An 18,362-nucleotide genomic window follows, 5' to 3' on the forward strand; every position below is an offset into this window, starting at 1 on the left:
CACAGCTGTGGCTTCAAGTTCACATTTATGTAACTAACATTAACCAGAGCCTCAAATTCTAGTGTGTCCTACGCCTCACTCCCCACCAAGACCCAGTGCTATTGCTGACCACCAGTCTGCTGCGACACCCAGTGCAGGGAGGTTTGCACTGGCCAAATTTAATCTGCTAGCTGCTGACAAAAGGTTCGTCTTCCACGTTGCTGCCTGCACTCATCCCAGTGAAGCAATCCACAGCAGCGGGGAGTGAGGCGGAGGGACCATGGGGTAACTCACAGGCTAAATCTTGTCTCATTTATAGTGTGTTAAACAGAGAGAGAGAGAGAGAGAGAGAGAGAGAGATGAGCAAGGATGAAGTGAAACAAGATTAAATAAATAGATGTATAGGAAACACTGTTAGTGTATATAGTGCATGCACATGCCTGTGGTCGTCTGGTGGGAGGGGCTTAAGCCAGAGAGGGAAGAGCTGCGGGAGGAGGGTGTATTTCCAGATACTTCCATTTTTTTTAATCTATTGTTTGCCTTTTCCAGATTTCTGCCTACCGAATCTTAAGTCGAGAAACCAAGGGCAGATGAAATGAAAATGAAAACCATCATGAGTTAAAGCCCAAGTCACCATTTTCACCATTTTCTATCAGACAACCCAATATCAGATGGAGGTCAAAAGATCCAAGGTTTTTTATTCGCTCTGGGTCTGAGCCCCCCTTTCGAGTTACCTTAAGAGATAACTGAATGTCTGCTAGCTTCTCACAGACATTACTCTGATATTCCTGTCTCCCTCTGGAATTAATAAAGAAGAACATTAAAGTTAGAATCTCAAAGATTTTCATTTAAGTACAGGTGAAGTCACTATTTATCGCTGAATGAGTTAACATGATGGTGATTAAACCTGTGGCCCACTGATAAAAGTTGTTGCATTTGCAGTATTACAAACTGGGTGTTGAGGGCAACATTCCCAGGGAAACTCACAGGCAGTGCGTAGTCATTAATAATTCATTCTCATGCACACAGAAACATACACACACACACACAGTGTCTGTGGTAGTCTGACCCACAGGATGCATGCCATTGGCATGGCATGGAATTTTCCTTCCCCTCCACGATCTGCCTGTTACTGTTTTCAAAATCCCCGTCACTACGTGAAACTAGTCTCGAATAGCCAAATCTATCTTCACACTTTATTTTAGCGCTTTTTGAGAGGCAACAACAACCTCCAAGCTAACAACCTACACACTAAAAGATCTTTTAATGTTTTATGGAGTGTTTACACTGCAGGGTATTAGTCACTTTAATGCCAGGGCTCGCCACCCACATGCAAATGTTCCACCAAAACAAGCCCCCCTTGATACTATTTTGCTAAGGTACTGTTGCAGCATCTGGGCTTAGGGCCACCCATCACAATTTTGATTGGTAAAAAGAAATACAGACAACTCGGAGTGTTTTTTCCCTTAGTGTGGAATTATGGTGGGTTCAGCCAGTGCTTTCTCCAACACTGGCACAGTGTGAGATAGGTCTGGCTATGTGAAACTAATGCTGTGGTAACACTTTCATCTCACCAGCTGCAGGGCTCATACATGAGCTGATATAGATAAATTCACCAGCCTGGTTTTAAGCCTTTAAGTCTCAGTCTGCCAACAAACTAACTACAATTACTGCTTATTGCCACAGGTGCCGCCAAAGAGAAAGAAACAGAAACCTTTAAGTTTGTGACCTTATATACGAGTCACTGTCTTCAGAAAGTTTGGGAGACCTCTCGACTCAGCTGGAGTTTGATGTGTGTTTTGTCATTGCGTCCTCTAATGGAGACAAAAGAAGGTAGAGGTTGGAGACAACAGGGACGAGCAGTGTTGACTGACTCAGGACATCAGCCCTAATCTGTGTAATCCAGTGGTTACTATGGTCACAGTCTAATAGGACCTTGTTAAGTATGGCCCATCCCATAATCCCATCCTTATCCCACCTCAGGTCTCTCCTATCAATTGTCATTAAAGACACGTGCTTGTCCAGTCGGTTCATGTCCTTTTGGCATGGTGCAGTGGTCTTTTCACCGCCAGTGGAGACCAAGTATAAAACACTGCACTTCATATTGAACAGGAGCTGCCGAGTGAAAGTGGTAATGTGTGAGACTAGAGACTGCAGCTCAGTCTGTTGGCTCTATCTGCTGTCTGCATGGAGAACTGCAGCAAGCTCCAGTCTGAGGTCTCATTTACGCGGCATCTATCAGTTTTGTCTTCAGTCATGTAGACACTGATGAAACAAACAGCACAGACAGAATCACCATTTTACTTCGGCATGTTCAAATAGATAAATAGTCTAACACTTGGGTTGCAACTTTTTTCCCCCCAACTTCCTGTTCTATTTTTTTCAGAATAAAAGTCTGTTTAATGGGGAGTGACCCAAGCGGCAGCGGGCTGGAATGAAGCCAGAGAAGTGCCAAAATGTGCAGTTCTTCTAATGGCCACTTGAGGCTGGCTCCAAAAGAGAGTCAATCCCCATATACACCCATGTTAAAATGCCCAACTTTACGGTTACAGAGAGGTTACAGTTTTGGACATCGAATGTTCCCATTCATTACAACTGTACGGGGATGAATTTTTATATACTCACCCGTTTACATTTTATTAAGGTTTAAAGTTACACATATTTAAGGGCAGGGCCGTTTTGAGTGACAAGCTGGCTGCAAGGTGCCACCACAGTCTATGATTCACATCTGTCCCTCACTCTTTCACAGCTCCACCCTCTTGTCCAAATATGGTCACTTCTGGCTCCAAAAGTCGTCCAAAATGCCGAATTTGAAGCTTCAAAACAGGAGTCCACAAACAAAAGGGTGCCGTCATGGTAGCTTTGTTCATTATTGTATACAGTCTATGAATTGCCACCACCCCGATGACTCAAAGACATTCTGATCCTGTGGCAAATTTAAAAAGAACACCCTTCTTCCTGGAGTATTCCAGTAAGTCAGACCTGTGAGTGAGCCAGCACGCAAAATACTTGGAATATAGCCATCATCAATGTCATTATTACACCTCTTCCTGCAAAGACATGTCAAAACATCTGATGTGAAAAAAGTTTTCTCTGTGATAATGATCACATCTTTCATCGAAAGTATTATTTTAACTAAGGATTTGGCCTCTTTGCCACATGCTGACATTATTATTTCATTGTCATTCAACTTTAAAGCCTTTTTTTGCTGGCACATCTTTTTGTTATCAAAGCTCACATATGCAGACAGGTATATTTAGGCTTTATTATTTCAAGAAAAATATGTATAACTTTAAAAGTAACACTTTTTTAAAATGTATTGCTTACAAGTATATAACAACTTGAAGTTGTAAAATCAATAAGAAAAAAAACAACCAATTAATGTTAGCTCATGGTCCACAAATTAAGTAATTTTGTTCAAGTTTTAACATTTAGCCTCCAATAAAAACATAATTTTACCTCAACATATCAAAGAGCTGAAATTTCAATAAAAACATTCAACATAGATCAATATAATACCTTCATATAAAAACTTAAGATTAAATGAAAAGTTGAATAATTTGACTTTATTCAGAGTCTTTTAAAAAAATTGAACTCAACTTGAATTTTATGTAAGTGCAATAAGACTCATGGCATATTTACCATCCTACACTGTTGCTTGAATTTAATACTCAGGTTTATTGTAACAGCATCACTCAGGTCAAGAAAGTATAAGATTGTGATCAATTTTTCACCTATTACATATTTTAAATAAATCGATAGGAGAAAAGAAGAAATCACAGCTCTTATGTGATCTTCTACACATATGTACACTACAGAATAACACACCTACAACCTGCATTTTACACCAGTAAGGCCATTATTTACCCTCCTAAATTCTTGCCTATATTTAACACAGAGGTAGATTATATTACATTTTTACATTATTTACAACACAGTTGCACATTGTAATTCAAAAGATAAGAGAAAAGATTAAATCACATCTTTTCTCAATCTTGATGTCCGTTGTGTTTGTATAACAGGGTATGGCTCCTGTCCAGATGTTTATTTAGTCACGGTTGACTCCTGCACCTTTTGTTGCCACTTCAGCTGTGTTGACACTGCAGTGCTGTTTTATATGCGTTTATGAATGTGCAGGACGTTGTTACAGAGGGGGCAGGAATGCTCCACATCCTTGCAGTTATTCACGCAGAAGGGGATACAGCAGCAAAACCAGCACCTGATGGAGTATTGGAATAAAATCACTACAATACTTCATCATTCAAAAATAAGAAATTTTTAGTTGAATTAACTTGAAATGAAGTCAATTCAGCTTAATTTTTCTGTTGGATATTTTCTACTCACAAGAATATTGTTAAGATGCCACAGATCAGCCAGGTGAGCAAACCAATTTTGTGCTCAGTTTTAGTGATTACTGTGTTCTGGCAATAAGGACACAACATCTGTCCAGGAACTTCAGTCGGCATCGGCTGCACCATCACCACCGGGGTCACTGTTAGGGAGACACCAAATACTCTGTAGCACCTACACCTGACATTAACAATCCACACCAACCAGTCACTGGACTCGAAGCTCTCTTACCATGTTCTTCAAATTCAAAGTTATTTTAACTTGTGAGAAACAGTTGGAGAGAGACACTCAAGAGGCTGAGGTTGTTGTGGGCTGTACAGGTAAAGATATGAGGAGACTTGAGCTTGAGTAAGGTTTAAAGAACAGAATGACGATCAAGCTGCCAGAAAGCTCTTACCACATGGACTAAAATGACAGGAAAAATTCTTGAAAAGCTTCTTTACACTAAAACATGCAGATAACATGATAAAGTTGAAGGTCCCTGATTTCTTACCAGGCTGGAAGACTCCCGTGTTGTAGACCTCCTGCGGTGCTGGCATTCCCGGAAGAGGTCCTTGATATTTTTCCATGCTAAATCGACAGGAAAAAAAGCAAAAAATAACCGAAGTAAGCCTTGTAATCTGAAAATCAGTTCTGATCTCTCTGAATTAGGCAGAGGACAGATGATGAACACAGCAGGTTGGGTGATTCAAATGTGGGACGGAGTCGGACTCAGATTGAAACCCGGAATCTCAGCTAACTGTTTTTGCACCATCTCTTCTCTCTAAAGTGTGAAAACTTGCTAATCAGGTTGGAGAGCTTGTTTAAGCAGTTAAATAATTCATTGTAACTCTCTTTAGTGTTCACACAAGCGCACTGGTTTGGTGACATTGCATTTCTATATTCGTTTCACTTTTGACTATTGTAGAGACACGTGGTACTCCAAAAGTCCCTGCTGTTACATGGCCAACAGTTCCATTCCTCTGTTGGTCAGATTTATGTAAATTGTACTTTTATCTCACTGTTTTCACAAACAAATACCAAGTGTCCAAAAGTCACAATGGTATATTTTATCAGTACACATTCTGACTTGCCGGAGTAGGAAAAACAGTAACTGTTAACGAAGGCTTGGTGCCTCAGTCAGTCATGACAGTGGAAGTGGCAGTGGTGATTATTAGCGGGCCCACCCACAGAAATCCATAACTCGGCAGATTAAAAGCAAATGTCATCCTCAGTGAAGATTGTCTATCACATTACAAGCAAAAACATGAAACATACTCTGCTAAAGTCTGCAGCTGTAGTTGCTGAGAGCATTGCCACTGCCATAAACACCATCTAGGGCCACCACAAGCCAAAGACCACCATGTTCCTCAAAGCCAGAGAGAAGCCCCACATACAGATGCAGAGTCTTGCCTCCTCACCACTGCCACTGACTGGAAACTGGAAGTGGATCTTGGAAAACAGCTTAAGTTCCCAGCCAGGATAACACCAACACGGCTTCGTCCTGACGTAATCATTGTCACAGACTCCAACAAGCAACCAATAATGCTGGAGCTCACAGTACCCTGGGAAAAGTGTATGGACGAGGTCAATGAGAAGAAGCCTGCCAAGTACCAGGAGCTTGTGGAACAGTGCAGGGGGCAAGGCTGGTGAACTCGCTGTGAGCCTCTGGAGGTGGGCTGCGGAGGATTTGCGGAGGATCACTCTGCAAGGCGCTCACACTGCTAGGCATCACTGGGGAGGCAAAGAGGAAGGCGATCTAAGCTGCAACTGAAGCCACAGAAAGAGCCACGAGGTGGCTGTGGATCAAGAGGGCAGATCTGTGGCCAAATGCTGCTGGGACACAGGACGGAGTTTGATCAGCTCTGGTCGGGTCGCTTGGGCGAGGGTTTCTGATTTGTCAAAAGACTTGAAACACCCAATGACCCCAGGGCGAATCACTGATGATGTGTCCCAGATTCTGTTTGGGGTGTGGTTATTAGTAACACCTGTGTCAAGGAACTATGACTATCTGACGAGGACACAAAAGAGTGGACCACATATTAGAACATATTAGTGACTGATGAGGAAAGTGAGAACAGGTGAGCATGTGAATAAAGAAGTCTGGTGAAAAACAGTGCATTCCATTACCCATATACTATACTATTTAGTATGAATAAAACTGAGTATGTCCCAATACATAGTATGTCAAATGCAGTATGCCAAAAATACCAGTGTCCTACATCTGGTCGCATTTTGCAGTATGCAAGCCAGCATGCTGTTCTGGCTATCCTGACCCACAATCCTCTGCATAGCGGAGGATACATAACATCAACTGAACAAGCAGATGACAGCACATTCAAGTAACTGATGACCAGTTAAATAGTAAAAATAGGAATATGAATTGTTCAAGTGGACAAAATAATCCTAAAGATTACCAACAACAAAAGGACATTACTCTGAAGATAAGAATGACATAGAAATGCATTTATGTTTTATTAATTCATTTATTTGTTTTTAATTTATTTGTTGCATTTTTTTCTAAATTCTGGAAGGTAACAAACAGATAAAGTTGTTTTCTCATGATAATGGGTTAATTCATGTGGATTATTGGGAAAACAAAAGTGATTTTTCGAGACAATGAAATTATTTATCACGATGAATATGATCTCTAACTGAAAGACATAATGACCTTGACTGAGGTAGCGCTGAACGTCGTTAATCTGACATTTTTAGATTAAACCAGTTGTTACAGTTATGATGCGTGCTTACATGGCACTCCTGATCGCTGATAAACATTTTAATAAGAGGAAATGACCTTTTGTTTTCACAATAACAGCTTGAGTATCTTATCTTGAGATAACAAAGCTTATTTTCTTGAGATAATGACACAATTAACTCCTGATCTTGAGAGAACAGTATAAAAATTGTTCAGTTCTTGCCTTTCATACTAAAAGCTGCTGTATGTGAAGATGTTCACTTCATTTGTATTTGTTTATTAAGCTGGATGCATTAAGCTCTCTTGGCCATCATACAAATCAGAGACTGTAGGCTGGTGCAGGTGACTAACTGAGAATGAAAGAAAATAAAAATAGAAAAGGTGCTCAACCAGTTCACCTGTTCAATGAATCACAAACCACATGCAATCAGGGTTCCAGTCATTATTTGCTCTGACAAAACCCACAATCATAATAGATGATTCAACTTTTCTGTGTTCTCAAGAGTGAGAACACAGAAAATATGTGCTTTAAACCTCAGCAATACTCAGAATCACTTCGTAGTCATAAATCAACAAAATCCTCAGGTTTTTGCTGGCATGTTTTCTTCTCATTTTGAGCCTATGTGTGTAAAGTATTTTTGCATTTTGAGACAGATGCAGAGGTCAGGAGGGTGTGTGAGAGCCTGGCACTGCTTCTTTCTCTGCAGGGACCAGCATACTCATGCTTATCCCATGTATAACTATAAAAGTGTCTCACTCTCAAACACAACTCTTGCACAGATGGTGAACCACTGAGGACAGCTCAATGTTAACATATTACACATGTTAATCTTCTCCCTACCCCCTCTAGATGGCACTGCAACATGTGGTCCAATTTTGCTGTTAAGGCACCAACAGTGGTTTTAAGAGTTGCATTAAAGCATTATTACCTTGGACTTATGGTGTTATTTATGTTTGATAAATACAATCTATACTGACTGAGACCTGCTTTAGCATTTTAGGTCAAATTTTGATCACATTACAGAAACAAAACATAGATTGATCAAACATATAAAAATGAATAAAATGATGATTTTTGCTGCATGGTTTGAAGATTTACATTTTAATCCCAACATTCTTTTTTTTCTACTAATAACTTTTTTTTAAAAAAGAAGGAAATTCTATGATAAAAAACATGGCGATTTCTTGGCGATTTATTCATTTGAATAATTTTTATGGTACGAGCATTGACCGAGTTATCATTGCGATACAAGGACTCCCACTTTCAATTGTTAACACAATGAAATTAATCAATAAACCTATTATGTAACAGCATATTTCTATTTCATTGAAATTCTAATAATTTATAATAATGTAAAAGACTCGAATATCACAGAAAACATTTTAGATAGAAGATTTTTGACTCATGGTCCACAAATTTATTGATTTTGTATGTGTCGAAATATTCACATTAATAAATAATAATAAATAACTAAAATAAAGAAATGAAATAAAAACAATCAATATAAACATTCTACATGCAATCAAAATAAAATCAATATAATGCAAATGATTTTTATGTTGAAAAAACAAAACTATGTGGACAGATTAAATTTAAGAAAAATTACATTATGTATACATATACTATATATATATATATATATATATATATATATATATATATATATGTATATATATATATATACAGTACAGGCCAAAAGTTTGGACACACCTTCTCATTCAATGCGTTTTCTTTATTTTCATGACTATTTACATTGTAGATTCTCACTGAAGGCATCAAAACTATGAATGAACACATGTGGAGTTATGTACTTAACAAAAAAAGGTGAAATAACTGAAAACATGTTTTATATTCTAGTTTCTTCAAAATAGCCACCCTTTGCTCTGATTACTGCTTTGCACACTCTTGGCATTCTCTTGATGAGCTTCAAGAGGTAGTCACCTGAAATGGTTTTCCAACAGTCTTGAAGGAGTTCCCAGAGGTGTTTAGCACTTGTTGGCCCCTTTGCCTTCACTCTGCGGTCCAGCTCACCCCAAACCATCTGGATTGGGTTCAGGTCCGGTGACTGTGGAGGCCAGGTCATCTGCCGCAGCACTCCATCACTCTCCTTCTTGGTCAAATAGCCCTTACACAGCCTGGAGGTGTGTTTGGGGTCATTGTCCTGTTGAAAAATAAATGATCGTCCAACTAAACGCAAACCGGATGGGATGGCATGTCGCTGCAGGATGCTGTGGTAGCCATGCTGGTTCAGTGTGCCTTCAATTTTGAATAAATCCCCAACAGTGTCACCAGCAAAACACCCCCACACCATCACACCTCCTCCTCCATGCTTCACAGTGGGAACCAGGCATGTGGAATCCATCCGTTCACCTTTTCTGCGTCTCACAAAGACACGGCGGTTGGAACCAAAGATCTCAAATTTGGACTCATCAGACCAAAGCACAGATTTCCACTGGTCTAATGTCCATTCCTTGTGTTTCTTGGCCCAAACAAATCTCTTCTGCTTGTTGCCTCTCCTTAGCAGTGGTTTCCTAGCAGCTATTTGACCATGAAGGCCTGATTGGCGCAGTCTCCTCTTAACAGTTGTTCTAGAGATGGGTCTGCTGCTAGAACTCTGTGTGGCATTCATCTGGTCTCTGATCTGAGCTGCTATTAACTTGCCATTTCTGAGGCTGGTGACTCGGATGAACTTATCCTCAGAAGCAGAGGTGACTCTTGGTCTTCCTTTCCTGGGTCGGTCCTCATGTGTGCCAGTTTCGTTGTAGCGCTTGATGGTTTTTGCGACTCCACTTGGGGACACATTTAAAGTTTTTGCAATTTTCCGGACTGACTGACCTTCATTTCTTAAAGTAATGATGGCCACTCGTTTTTCTTTAGTTAGCTGATTGGTTCTTGCCATAATATGAATTTTAACAGTTGTCCAATAGGGCTGTCGGCTGTGTATTAACCTGACTTCTGCACAACACAACTGATGGTCCCAACCCCATTGATAAAGCAAGAAATTCCACTAATTAACCCTGATAAGGCACACCTGTGAAGTGGAAACCATTTCAGGTGACTACCTCTTGAAGCTCATCGAGAATGCCAAGAGTGTGCAAAGCAGTAAACAGAGCAAAGGGTGGCTATTTTGAAGAAACTAGAATATAAAACATGTTTTCAGTTATTTCACCTTTTTTTGTTAAGTACATAACTCCACATGTGTTCATTCATAGTTTTGATGCCTTCAGTGAGAATCTACAATGTAAATAGTCATGAAAATAAAGAAAACGCATTGAATGAGAAGGTGTGTCCAAACTTTTGGCCTGTACTGTATATATCAAGGGCCTTGCTTTAGAGAGGATGCCATCTTGCGCCGCCATGTATGTACGGCAGACCGGGCGGACAATCCAGCCAGCCAGAGAACGCGTTTCGCGTGTATAAATGAACCAACGAAGACAGCGGGAGGACGGAAGAAGGAGGAGGAAACAGCAGAGAGTGTTAGTAGTTTGTCGATAGAGAGTAGTGAAAAGTTTTTTTAGTTATAAAGTTTGCGAATGGACCACACTTACCACGCAACAGGAGAGAATGAACCCGAACCGTCATCTGCGAGGAAAAGAAGACGCAACTTCACTCCTTGTGATGCACTCTCTGCGGCGCTTTTCCTCCTGATGATATATCTCCCCAGCGATGGTAGCAGTAGCACCAAATCCCATTCTGTGCATTCAGCCTCTCTTCTCGCCCGCTCAGCATCCAACACATGGAGTTCTTCATCTGTATGCTCCGGCTCAAACAGGTATGGCTCTGGGTCTGTGTCCGCTACAAGAAACTCTTCAAAATCGTGTTCAAAGTCGTCCATTGCAGCTACTATAGTCCGGAGATATTGCTAAATAAACAGCTGAGCACTGTTTACCGGCTACGCTGTCAGTCACTGTGCGGGCTGGAGATTGGCGGAGCAGAGAGGGGAGGGGGGTCGGTCCCCACTTAGTATCGTAAACGAGTATGTGTGTAAAGTTATGAAGTGTGTCTGTTACGCCAGAAGAGTCAGAGTTTGGGACGGAGTGGAGTGTTACCAGAGTTTCTGGAGTGTTCAAATAAACGGGCCTTTTTCCCAAACGCTCCTCTGGTCTCCTGCTCGTGAGGGATTCATTACAATATTGTAACATGGTTTAGATTTCTAAATAAACATTCACCTCGTCACTAGATAGACCTACTCCTGAAAAACTCGTGCGCAAGGTTTTTTGTCCCTACAAGGCCACCGTCATTTACCCGACGGGAGGGGTGAGCGAGTGAGCCCTGCAATCTAGAATTTGACCACTGATGTCACTGTTTCCAACGGTTTTCAACCCATTTTACACACTGGCCCTTTAAATGAACATAAAACTCAAGTAAAATCAAGAAAGGCTTTCCAATAAAAGTATGTTTTAAGAAGGAGCTTAAAAGTGATCACTGACTCAGCCAACCCAATTTCTTCAGGCAGATTGTTCCAGAGCCTCAGGGCCCCGACAGGGAACGCTCTGTCCCCTTTAGTTTTCACCCAGAACAGACAAAAACCGAGGGCGAGGACCTCAAAGCACGTTCTGGCGTGTATGGCACTAAGAGGTCAGAGATATACTGCACAGGAGTATCTGATACAGATATTTTACTTTTTAACAAGTATTATCCAAGTAAAATATGCTAAAATTCATCCTGGTGATGAAGGTAAATTCTAATTTGGGTTGCGGTTTTTAGTCTTTGACTCTTGTGATTAAAAAATATCCGAGAGATATCCTTAGATTTTTCTATTAATCCTTTTCTAATAAATAATAAACATAGCAAATTTTGACCAAAAATATTAGTTTCAGGCTTTTAAAAGAGCTTCTGGTTTAAACTCCGCCCTGTCTGAATATAGATGCAGATCATTTAGTTTAGTTAGTTTGGTTACATAAAAAGTGGCAAAGCTCAAGAGCCTGAATTTTTTTTTTTACTGAATAACTGTTTTGCATGGGTAGGACAACACAATTTAGTTTTTCCTCTTCAGTGTGTGTGTGTGTGTGTGTGTGTGTGTGTTCTTGTACTACATAGTGAGGACTGAAAGACTTCACCTATAGAGGGAGGACATTTTTGGAAATAGAAGACATTCTGCCCAGTCATCACTTCTTCAAAGGCCTGTTATAGGGTTTAAGACTTGATTTTTAAAGTTCAGCCTAGAAATAGGTTTAGGTTAGGGGTAGGGCACTGCTCTCTGCTGAAAGATATCGGATTTCAGGATAAGGCAGTGCTACCTTTACACACACACCCCTGGTCCAGACTGAAACCTGGTATCTCCATCTCTTCTCTCTGAAGTATGAAAAGTTGCTTATCAAGTTATAAAGCATTTTAAAGCCATGAAGTTGTGACAACACTTTCTCGATGATGTGCTTGTATGTAAACAAGCGGGAACCTGCTCTCCCATGACCAAAAGTCCCACTCTTCTCTTGGTCAGCTTTATGTTAATTATACTTTCATGTCACTGTTTTCTCAAACACACAAAAAGTAGATGTCCAGTGCACAATAGTATCTTTTATCAGCAATGTATTTGCATGTAACGGACTCAACAGTTAATGCTAATGAGTTGCTGTGAGTTTGTATTGAAGCTGACCTAAAACTGGGAGTAGGGGCATACTGCAGAGGAGTGCTGGCTGATTGAATTGAATTTGTGTGTGTGTGTGTGTGTGTGTGTGTGTGTGTGTGTGTGTGTGTATGTGTGTGTGTGTGTGTGCGCTGTATAAGGTGCAAGCAAAGTTACAACCAAATTTATGGAAGCTGAGACCAATGCACAAAGAAAACACAAGTAAATACAAAGGAAAACTACCACCCCACTGTTGTATGCCCCCACGCACCAGTCAAATATCTTTTCGTTTACATCCATGTCTGTGAAAACATGAATGCTTAACACAATCTTTGCCCAGACAGTACAGAAAATCTATACAATCAGTACAGTTTTAAGGTGGGCACCCAAGATGGGTGTCACCAATTAGGTATCTGACCAAATGTCTCCCCTTCTGGTTTTGAGATGTGACGTTGAACAATGACCAGAGAAGTGTTTTATGCAGAACATTATGATGTCACAGTGAATTTGACCTTTGACCTTTACTAATCCTAATTCTAATTAGTTTATTCTTCATTCCAAGTGGATGTTTGTGTCAAATTTAATGGAATTCCCTAAAGGTGTTCTTGAGATATACTGTTCACGTGAATGAGACAGATGCAAGGTCACAATGACCTTGACCTTTGTCAATATTACATATTTCTATAGTGTCTGGCTACATTAGCTATTGCAACAAAACTTTTCAAAGAGACAGTGTCATATTGTTTTATTTATTTACAGTGTTTATGTTATTGTATTAGATTGGTAGATTCTTGAAAATGTTATGTATTGATTGACTGAAACCTTTATTTACAAAGTAATAACTCACTCAGGGCAAGAGAGCTCTACAGGGACATATAAATAGGAGTTACATGTAGGTACACATTAAAGCCTCAGGGCCGAATTCACAAGGAATGAACTGCGGCCGCTGATAGCACCTTGAATTGCACTTCACTTGCACCTGCAGTTTGCTCCGTCTTAACGTCCTATTCATAAAGGATATTGCGCTAATGATATACCGGGCAAACACGCCCACAAAGTTTGGCAGCTGAGTGCAGTTTGCCCCTGATTTGCCCCTGATTGCAATTAGCCACATGGCAAAGTATAAATGCTGGCTTTGCGCCAAGAACACTGTGGCAGAACAATTGCAGACTTTGTTTGGCAAAGTACTGAAAACTGTATCCCCTCATGTAGTGATGTCTGCTGGTGAGTCAGTCTAACAGTGTCGGATGGGTTGAGGCTGTGGATTTGACCAAGTTTGACCACTTTATCACTATTCCCTCTCACTTGTAGCTGTTTTTTCATTATTTAATTATTAATTATTTAATTAGTTATTTAATATGAATTATGGAACCGTTTTTGTTGACGTTTGTTTCCCCCGTTTCGTAAAATAAATTATTTAAAGTTGCTTTTGAAGTGTGTGACAGAAGTGCGTTTTGAGAACGACCGCAGACTGTCACCTGTTCAATGCTCAGTATCTTCGGATGCCATTAAAGTAATAATGATTATCATAATAATGTCAAAATATTATTTACAGACTGATTTAACAGACGATCACTTCTGCCACGATCACTGGAAAGTCTGGGCGAGGCTTCCACAGAGGAGCGCCCAGTTTGCACCAGCTTTCTAAAGACGTTATTTACTTCACTCAAACTGCATGTGGCTATTAGCACTGGTGTTAGTGAATTAGACGTTGTTTATCAGTGAGGCTCATTTGCATAGAAAGGGGCAATTTTTGTGCCAAATATATGCATATTACCTCATTTAAATACGTGCAAAAAACACCGGAGCACCAAGACGCAATCTGCTTGGCAGCACAGTTAGTGGAGCATTTCACCCTCTGCACGTGCTTTGTGAATTAGACGGTATCTGTTTGCTCCATTTTTACCGGTTTAGCGGCCGCAAAAGCCACGCAATCCTTTTGTGAATTTAGCCCTCAGTGTGTAAAAATGGTGAGTAACAGTGACATCAGCGGTCAAATTCTAGATTGCAGGGCTCACTTGCGCTCACTCGCTCACCCCTCCCATCGGGTAAGTGACGGTGGCCTCGTAGGACAAAAAGCCTTGCGCAGACAGAGATGGCATCATCCACGAGTTTTTCAAGTTTTTCAGGAGTAGGCCTATCTAGCGATGAGGTGAATATTTATTTAGGAATCTAAACCATGTTAGGATATTGTAGCGACCCTGCAGTAAATGTTCTGTTATAATGTCAATGTTCTGTGAGTTAATGGCATGTTTGGGATTGAATGAGTATAGGTAGGGGGGCGGGGTGCGAGTGTGACGGGGATGAGGGCTGTGTGAGTGCGCGTGCTGGTGTGTGTATGAGCGAGCTGGAGGAGAGAGCAGGAGTGCACAGTTGGAGTTACAGTTAAGTTCTTGTTTATTGGTTGTTTTGGCGTAGTTACGGCCAACAGTAACCTGTACTGTTCAGTAATAAACGGTGGTTTGCCGAATAACTGCGTCATCCTTTCCACACGTCTTGGCGGACGCTACAATATGTTATAGCTTACCAGTGACATATAGGTTATCTGTGAGATATAACGTTATGTTAGGAGTGTTTTATCTCTAATTGTTTTGGTAACACGAGCAAACATTAGCACAGTAATGCTAAAATAACATGTTTTATGTGATAGTCACCGCACAGTGCGGCAAATACAGGTTGGTACGATTATAATATATGCGTTTCCAGAGTGTTCTTCCACAGGAGTTCTTTCCACCTGGAATAAGCAACGCTGATATTCACTCGCATTTTGTCCCGTCTTCGCTTATCTGATCTTTTTCTTTTATTTGGTGGCGTGGTTTCCCTCTTACGGGGCAAAACATATGTGTGGTCCTCCATTTAAAGTGCGACAGAATCATAAAAGTATAAAGCAGGTTCACGCAGAAGCGCCCCGGATTGAGCTTCACCTTCTCTGTCTCCAGTGACGGCAAGTTCTAGGTAAACGCGAAAGGCGAAGCGCATATATCCCTTTCGGCCACTGTATTCAAATATGTGTATATATAGAGAAATCATTCTAAGCCTATGAGAAAGCTTCCATTTGTATGTGAATTGCATTACACTTTAGTAAATATATATTTATGATAGCAATAGTTGATATTTGCTAATAAACAACCACATAAATTACACATTGTAACTTTAAAATAAAACATTCACCAAGAGGTAAAAACATAAAAAAAAACAGCTACAAGAAAAGAAGAAAAATATAAGCAAAGTGACAATCAAGGGTCTATTAAAACATTTCATATTCAATGTTTAGTTTAGTTTGTAAAGGACAATATGCACTTACATTACTCATTCATAAGAATAAAAGATGTGTGCACCAGATTTAACAGAGAAGCTAATTTCATATTTCATAATTTCATATTATTTTGTGTAAATGTTTCAGTATTCAAGGCAAATTGAGCTCACAGTATCCTGGGAGGAGTGTATGGAAGAGGCCAATGAGAGAAAGCCCGCCAAGTACCAGGAGTTTGTGGAACAGTGCTGGGGGCAAGGCTGGCAAACTCGCCGTGAGCCTCTGGAGGTGGGCTGCGGAGGACTTGTGGGGTGATCACTCTGCAAAGTAATTACACTGCTAGGCATCACTGGGGAGGCAAAGAGGAAGGCGATCCAAGCTGTATATGAAGCCAAAAAAAAAGCCACGAGGTGGCTGTGGATCAAGAGGGCAGATCTGTGGCCAAATGCTGCTGGGACACAGGCCAGAGTTGACCCAGGGGCAAATCACTGATGAGGTGTCCCAGCACATCTGTAGGATGTATCTTTCATATGCAGACATCTATACTGGATTCATTCTGAAAATTGTACAAAAAAAATGATGTTGAGGTTGGTCGTGAGGTGGACCAACATATTAGTAACTGATGAGGAAAGTGAGAACAGGTGAGCATGTGAATAAAGAAGTCTGGTGAAAAACAGTGCATTCCATTACCCATATACTATACTATTTAGTATGAATAAAACTGAGTATGTCCCAATACATAGTATGTCAAATGCAGTATGCCAAAAATACCAGTGTCCTACATCTGGTCGCATTTTGCAGTATACAAGCCAGCATGCTGTTCTGGCTATCCTGACCTACAATCCTCTATGCAGAGGAAGATACATAAAATATATATATATATACAGTACAGGCCAAAAGTTTGGACACACCTTCTCATTCAATGCGTTTTCTTTATTTTCATGACTATCTACATTGTAGATTCTCACTGAAGGCATCAAAACTATGAATGAACACATGTGGAGTTATGTACTTAACAAAAAAAGGTGAAATAACTGAAAACATGTTTTATATTCTAGTTTCTTCAAAATAGCCACCCTTTGCTCTGATTACTGCTTTGCACACTCTTGGCATTCTCTCCATGAGCTTCAAGAGGTAGTCACCTGAAATGGTTTTCCAACAGTCTTGAAGGAGTTCCCAGAGGTGTTTAGCACTTGTTGGCCCCTTTGCCTTCACTCTGCGGTCCAGCTCACCCCAAACCATCTGGATTGGGTTCAGGTCCGGTGACTGTGGAGGCCAGGTCATCTGCCGCAGCACTCCATCACTCTCCTTCTTGGTCAAATAACCCTTACACAGCCTGGAGGTGTGTTTGGGGTCATTGTCCTGTTGAAAAATAAATGATCGTCCAACTAAACGCAAACCGGATGGGATGGCATGTCGCTGCAGGATGCTGTGGTAGCCATGCTGGTTCAGTGTGCCTTCAATTTTGAATAAATCCCCAACAGTGTCACCAGCAAAACACCCCCACACCATCACACCTCCTCCTCCATGCTTCACAGTGGGAACCAGGCATGTGGAATCCATCCGTTCACCTTTTCTGCGTCTCACAAAGACACGGCGGTTGGAACCAAAGATCTCAAATTTGGACTCATCAGACCAAAGCACAGATTTCCACTGGTCTAATGTCCATTCCTTGTGTTTCTTGGCCCAAACAAATCTCTTCTGCTTGTTGCCTCTCCTTAGCAGTGGTTTCCTAGCAGCTATTTGACCATGAAGGCCTGATTGGCGCAGTCTCCTCTTAACAGTTGTTCTAGAGATGGGTCTGCTGCTAGAACTCTGTGTGGCATTCATCTGGTCTCTGATCTGAGCTGCTGTTAACTTGCCATTTCTGAGGCTGGTGACTCGGATGAACTTATCCTCAGAAGCAGAGGTGACTCTTGGTCTTCCTTTCCTGGGTCGGTCCTCATGTGTGCCAGTTTCGTTGTAGCGCTTGATGGTTTTTGTGACTCCACTTGGGGACACATTTAAAGTTTTTGCAATTTTCCGGACTGACTGACCTTCATTTCTTAAAGTAATGATGGCCACTCGTTTTTCTTTAGTTAGCTGATTGGTTCTTGCCATAATATGAATTTTAACAGTTGTCCAATAGGGCTGTCGGCTGTGTATTAACCTGACTTCTGCACAACACAACTGATGGTCCCAACCCCATTGATGAAGCAAGAAATTCCACTAATTAACCCTGATAAGGCACACCTGTGAAGTGGAAACCATTTCAGGTGACTACCTCTTGAAGCTCATGGAGAGAATGCCAAGAGTGTGCAAAGCAGTAATCAGAGCAAAGGGTGGCTATTTTGAAGAAACTAGAATATAAAACATGTTTTCAGTTATTTCACCTTTTTTTGTTAAGTACATAACTCCACATGTGTTCATTCATAGTTTTGATGCCTTCAGTGAGAATCTACAATGTAAATAGTCATGAAAATAAAGAAAATGCATTGAATGAGAAGGTGTGTCCAAACTTTTGGCCTGTACTGTATATATATATATATATATATAT

At 40.7% G+C, this 18,362-nt stretch overlaps 1 protein-coding gene across 1 annotated transcript; it reads right to left on the bottom strand.

Annotated features, from left to right (window-relative positions):
- Positions 1-3,637: 3,637 nt before the first annotated feature.
- Positions 3,638-10,863, bottom strand: LOC117255987 (lipopolysaccharide-induced tumor necrosis factor-alpha factor homolog). Its single transcript, XM_033625264.2, has 4 exons — positions 10,556-10,863; positions 4,823-4,899; positions 4,324-4,471; positions 3,638-4,198 (listed from the first exon to the last, which is right to left on the bottom strand). Exons 1-4 carry the CDS (start codon positions 10,840-10,842, stop codon positions 4,093-4,095), a joined length of 618 nt encoding a protein of 205 aa, XP_033481155.2. The 5' UTR covers positions 10,843-10,863; the 3' UTR covers positions 3,638-4,092.
- Positions 10,864-18,362: the final 7,499 nt, after the last annotated feature.

The sequence above is a fragment of the Epinephelus lanceolatus genome, chromosome 3, assembly GCF_041903045.1.
Source record: "Epinephelus lanceolatus isolate andai-2023 chromosome 3, ASM4190304v1, whole genome shotgun sequence".
In the NCBI taxonomy this organism is placed as follows: domain Eukaryota; kingdom Metazoa; phylum Chordata; class Actinopteri; order Perciformes; family Serranidae; genus Epinephelus; species Epinephelus lanceolatus.

Coding starts and splice junctions, on each gene's coding strand:
- LOC117255987 (XM_033625264.2), bottom strand. CDS start 10,842: ATGGACGACTTTGAACACGATTTTGAAGAGTTTCTTGTAGCGGACACA. Junction 4,900..10,555: donor TCATTCTCTCCTGTTGCGTG/GTAAGTGTGGTC, acceptor CTGTCGATTTAG/CATGGAAAAATATCAAGGAC. Junction 4,472..4,822: donor CACGGGAGTCTTCCAGCCTG/GTAAGAAATCAG, acceptor TCTCCCTAACAG/TGACCCCGGTGGTGATGGTG.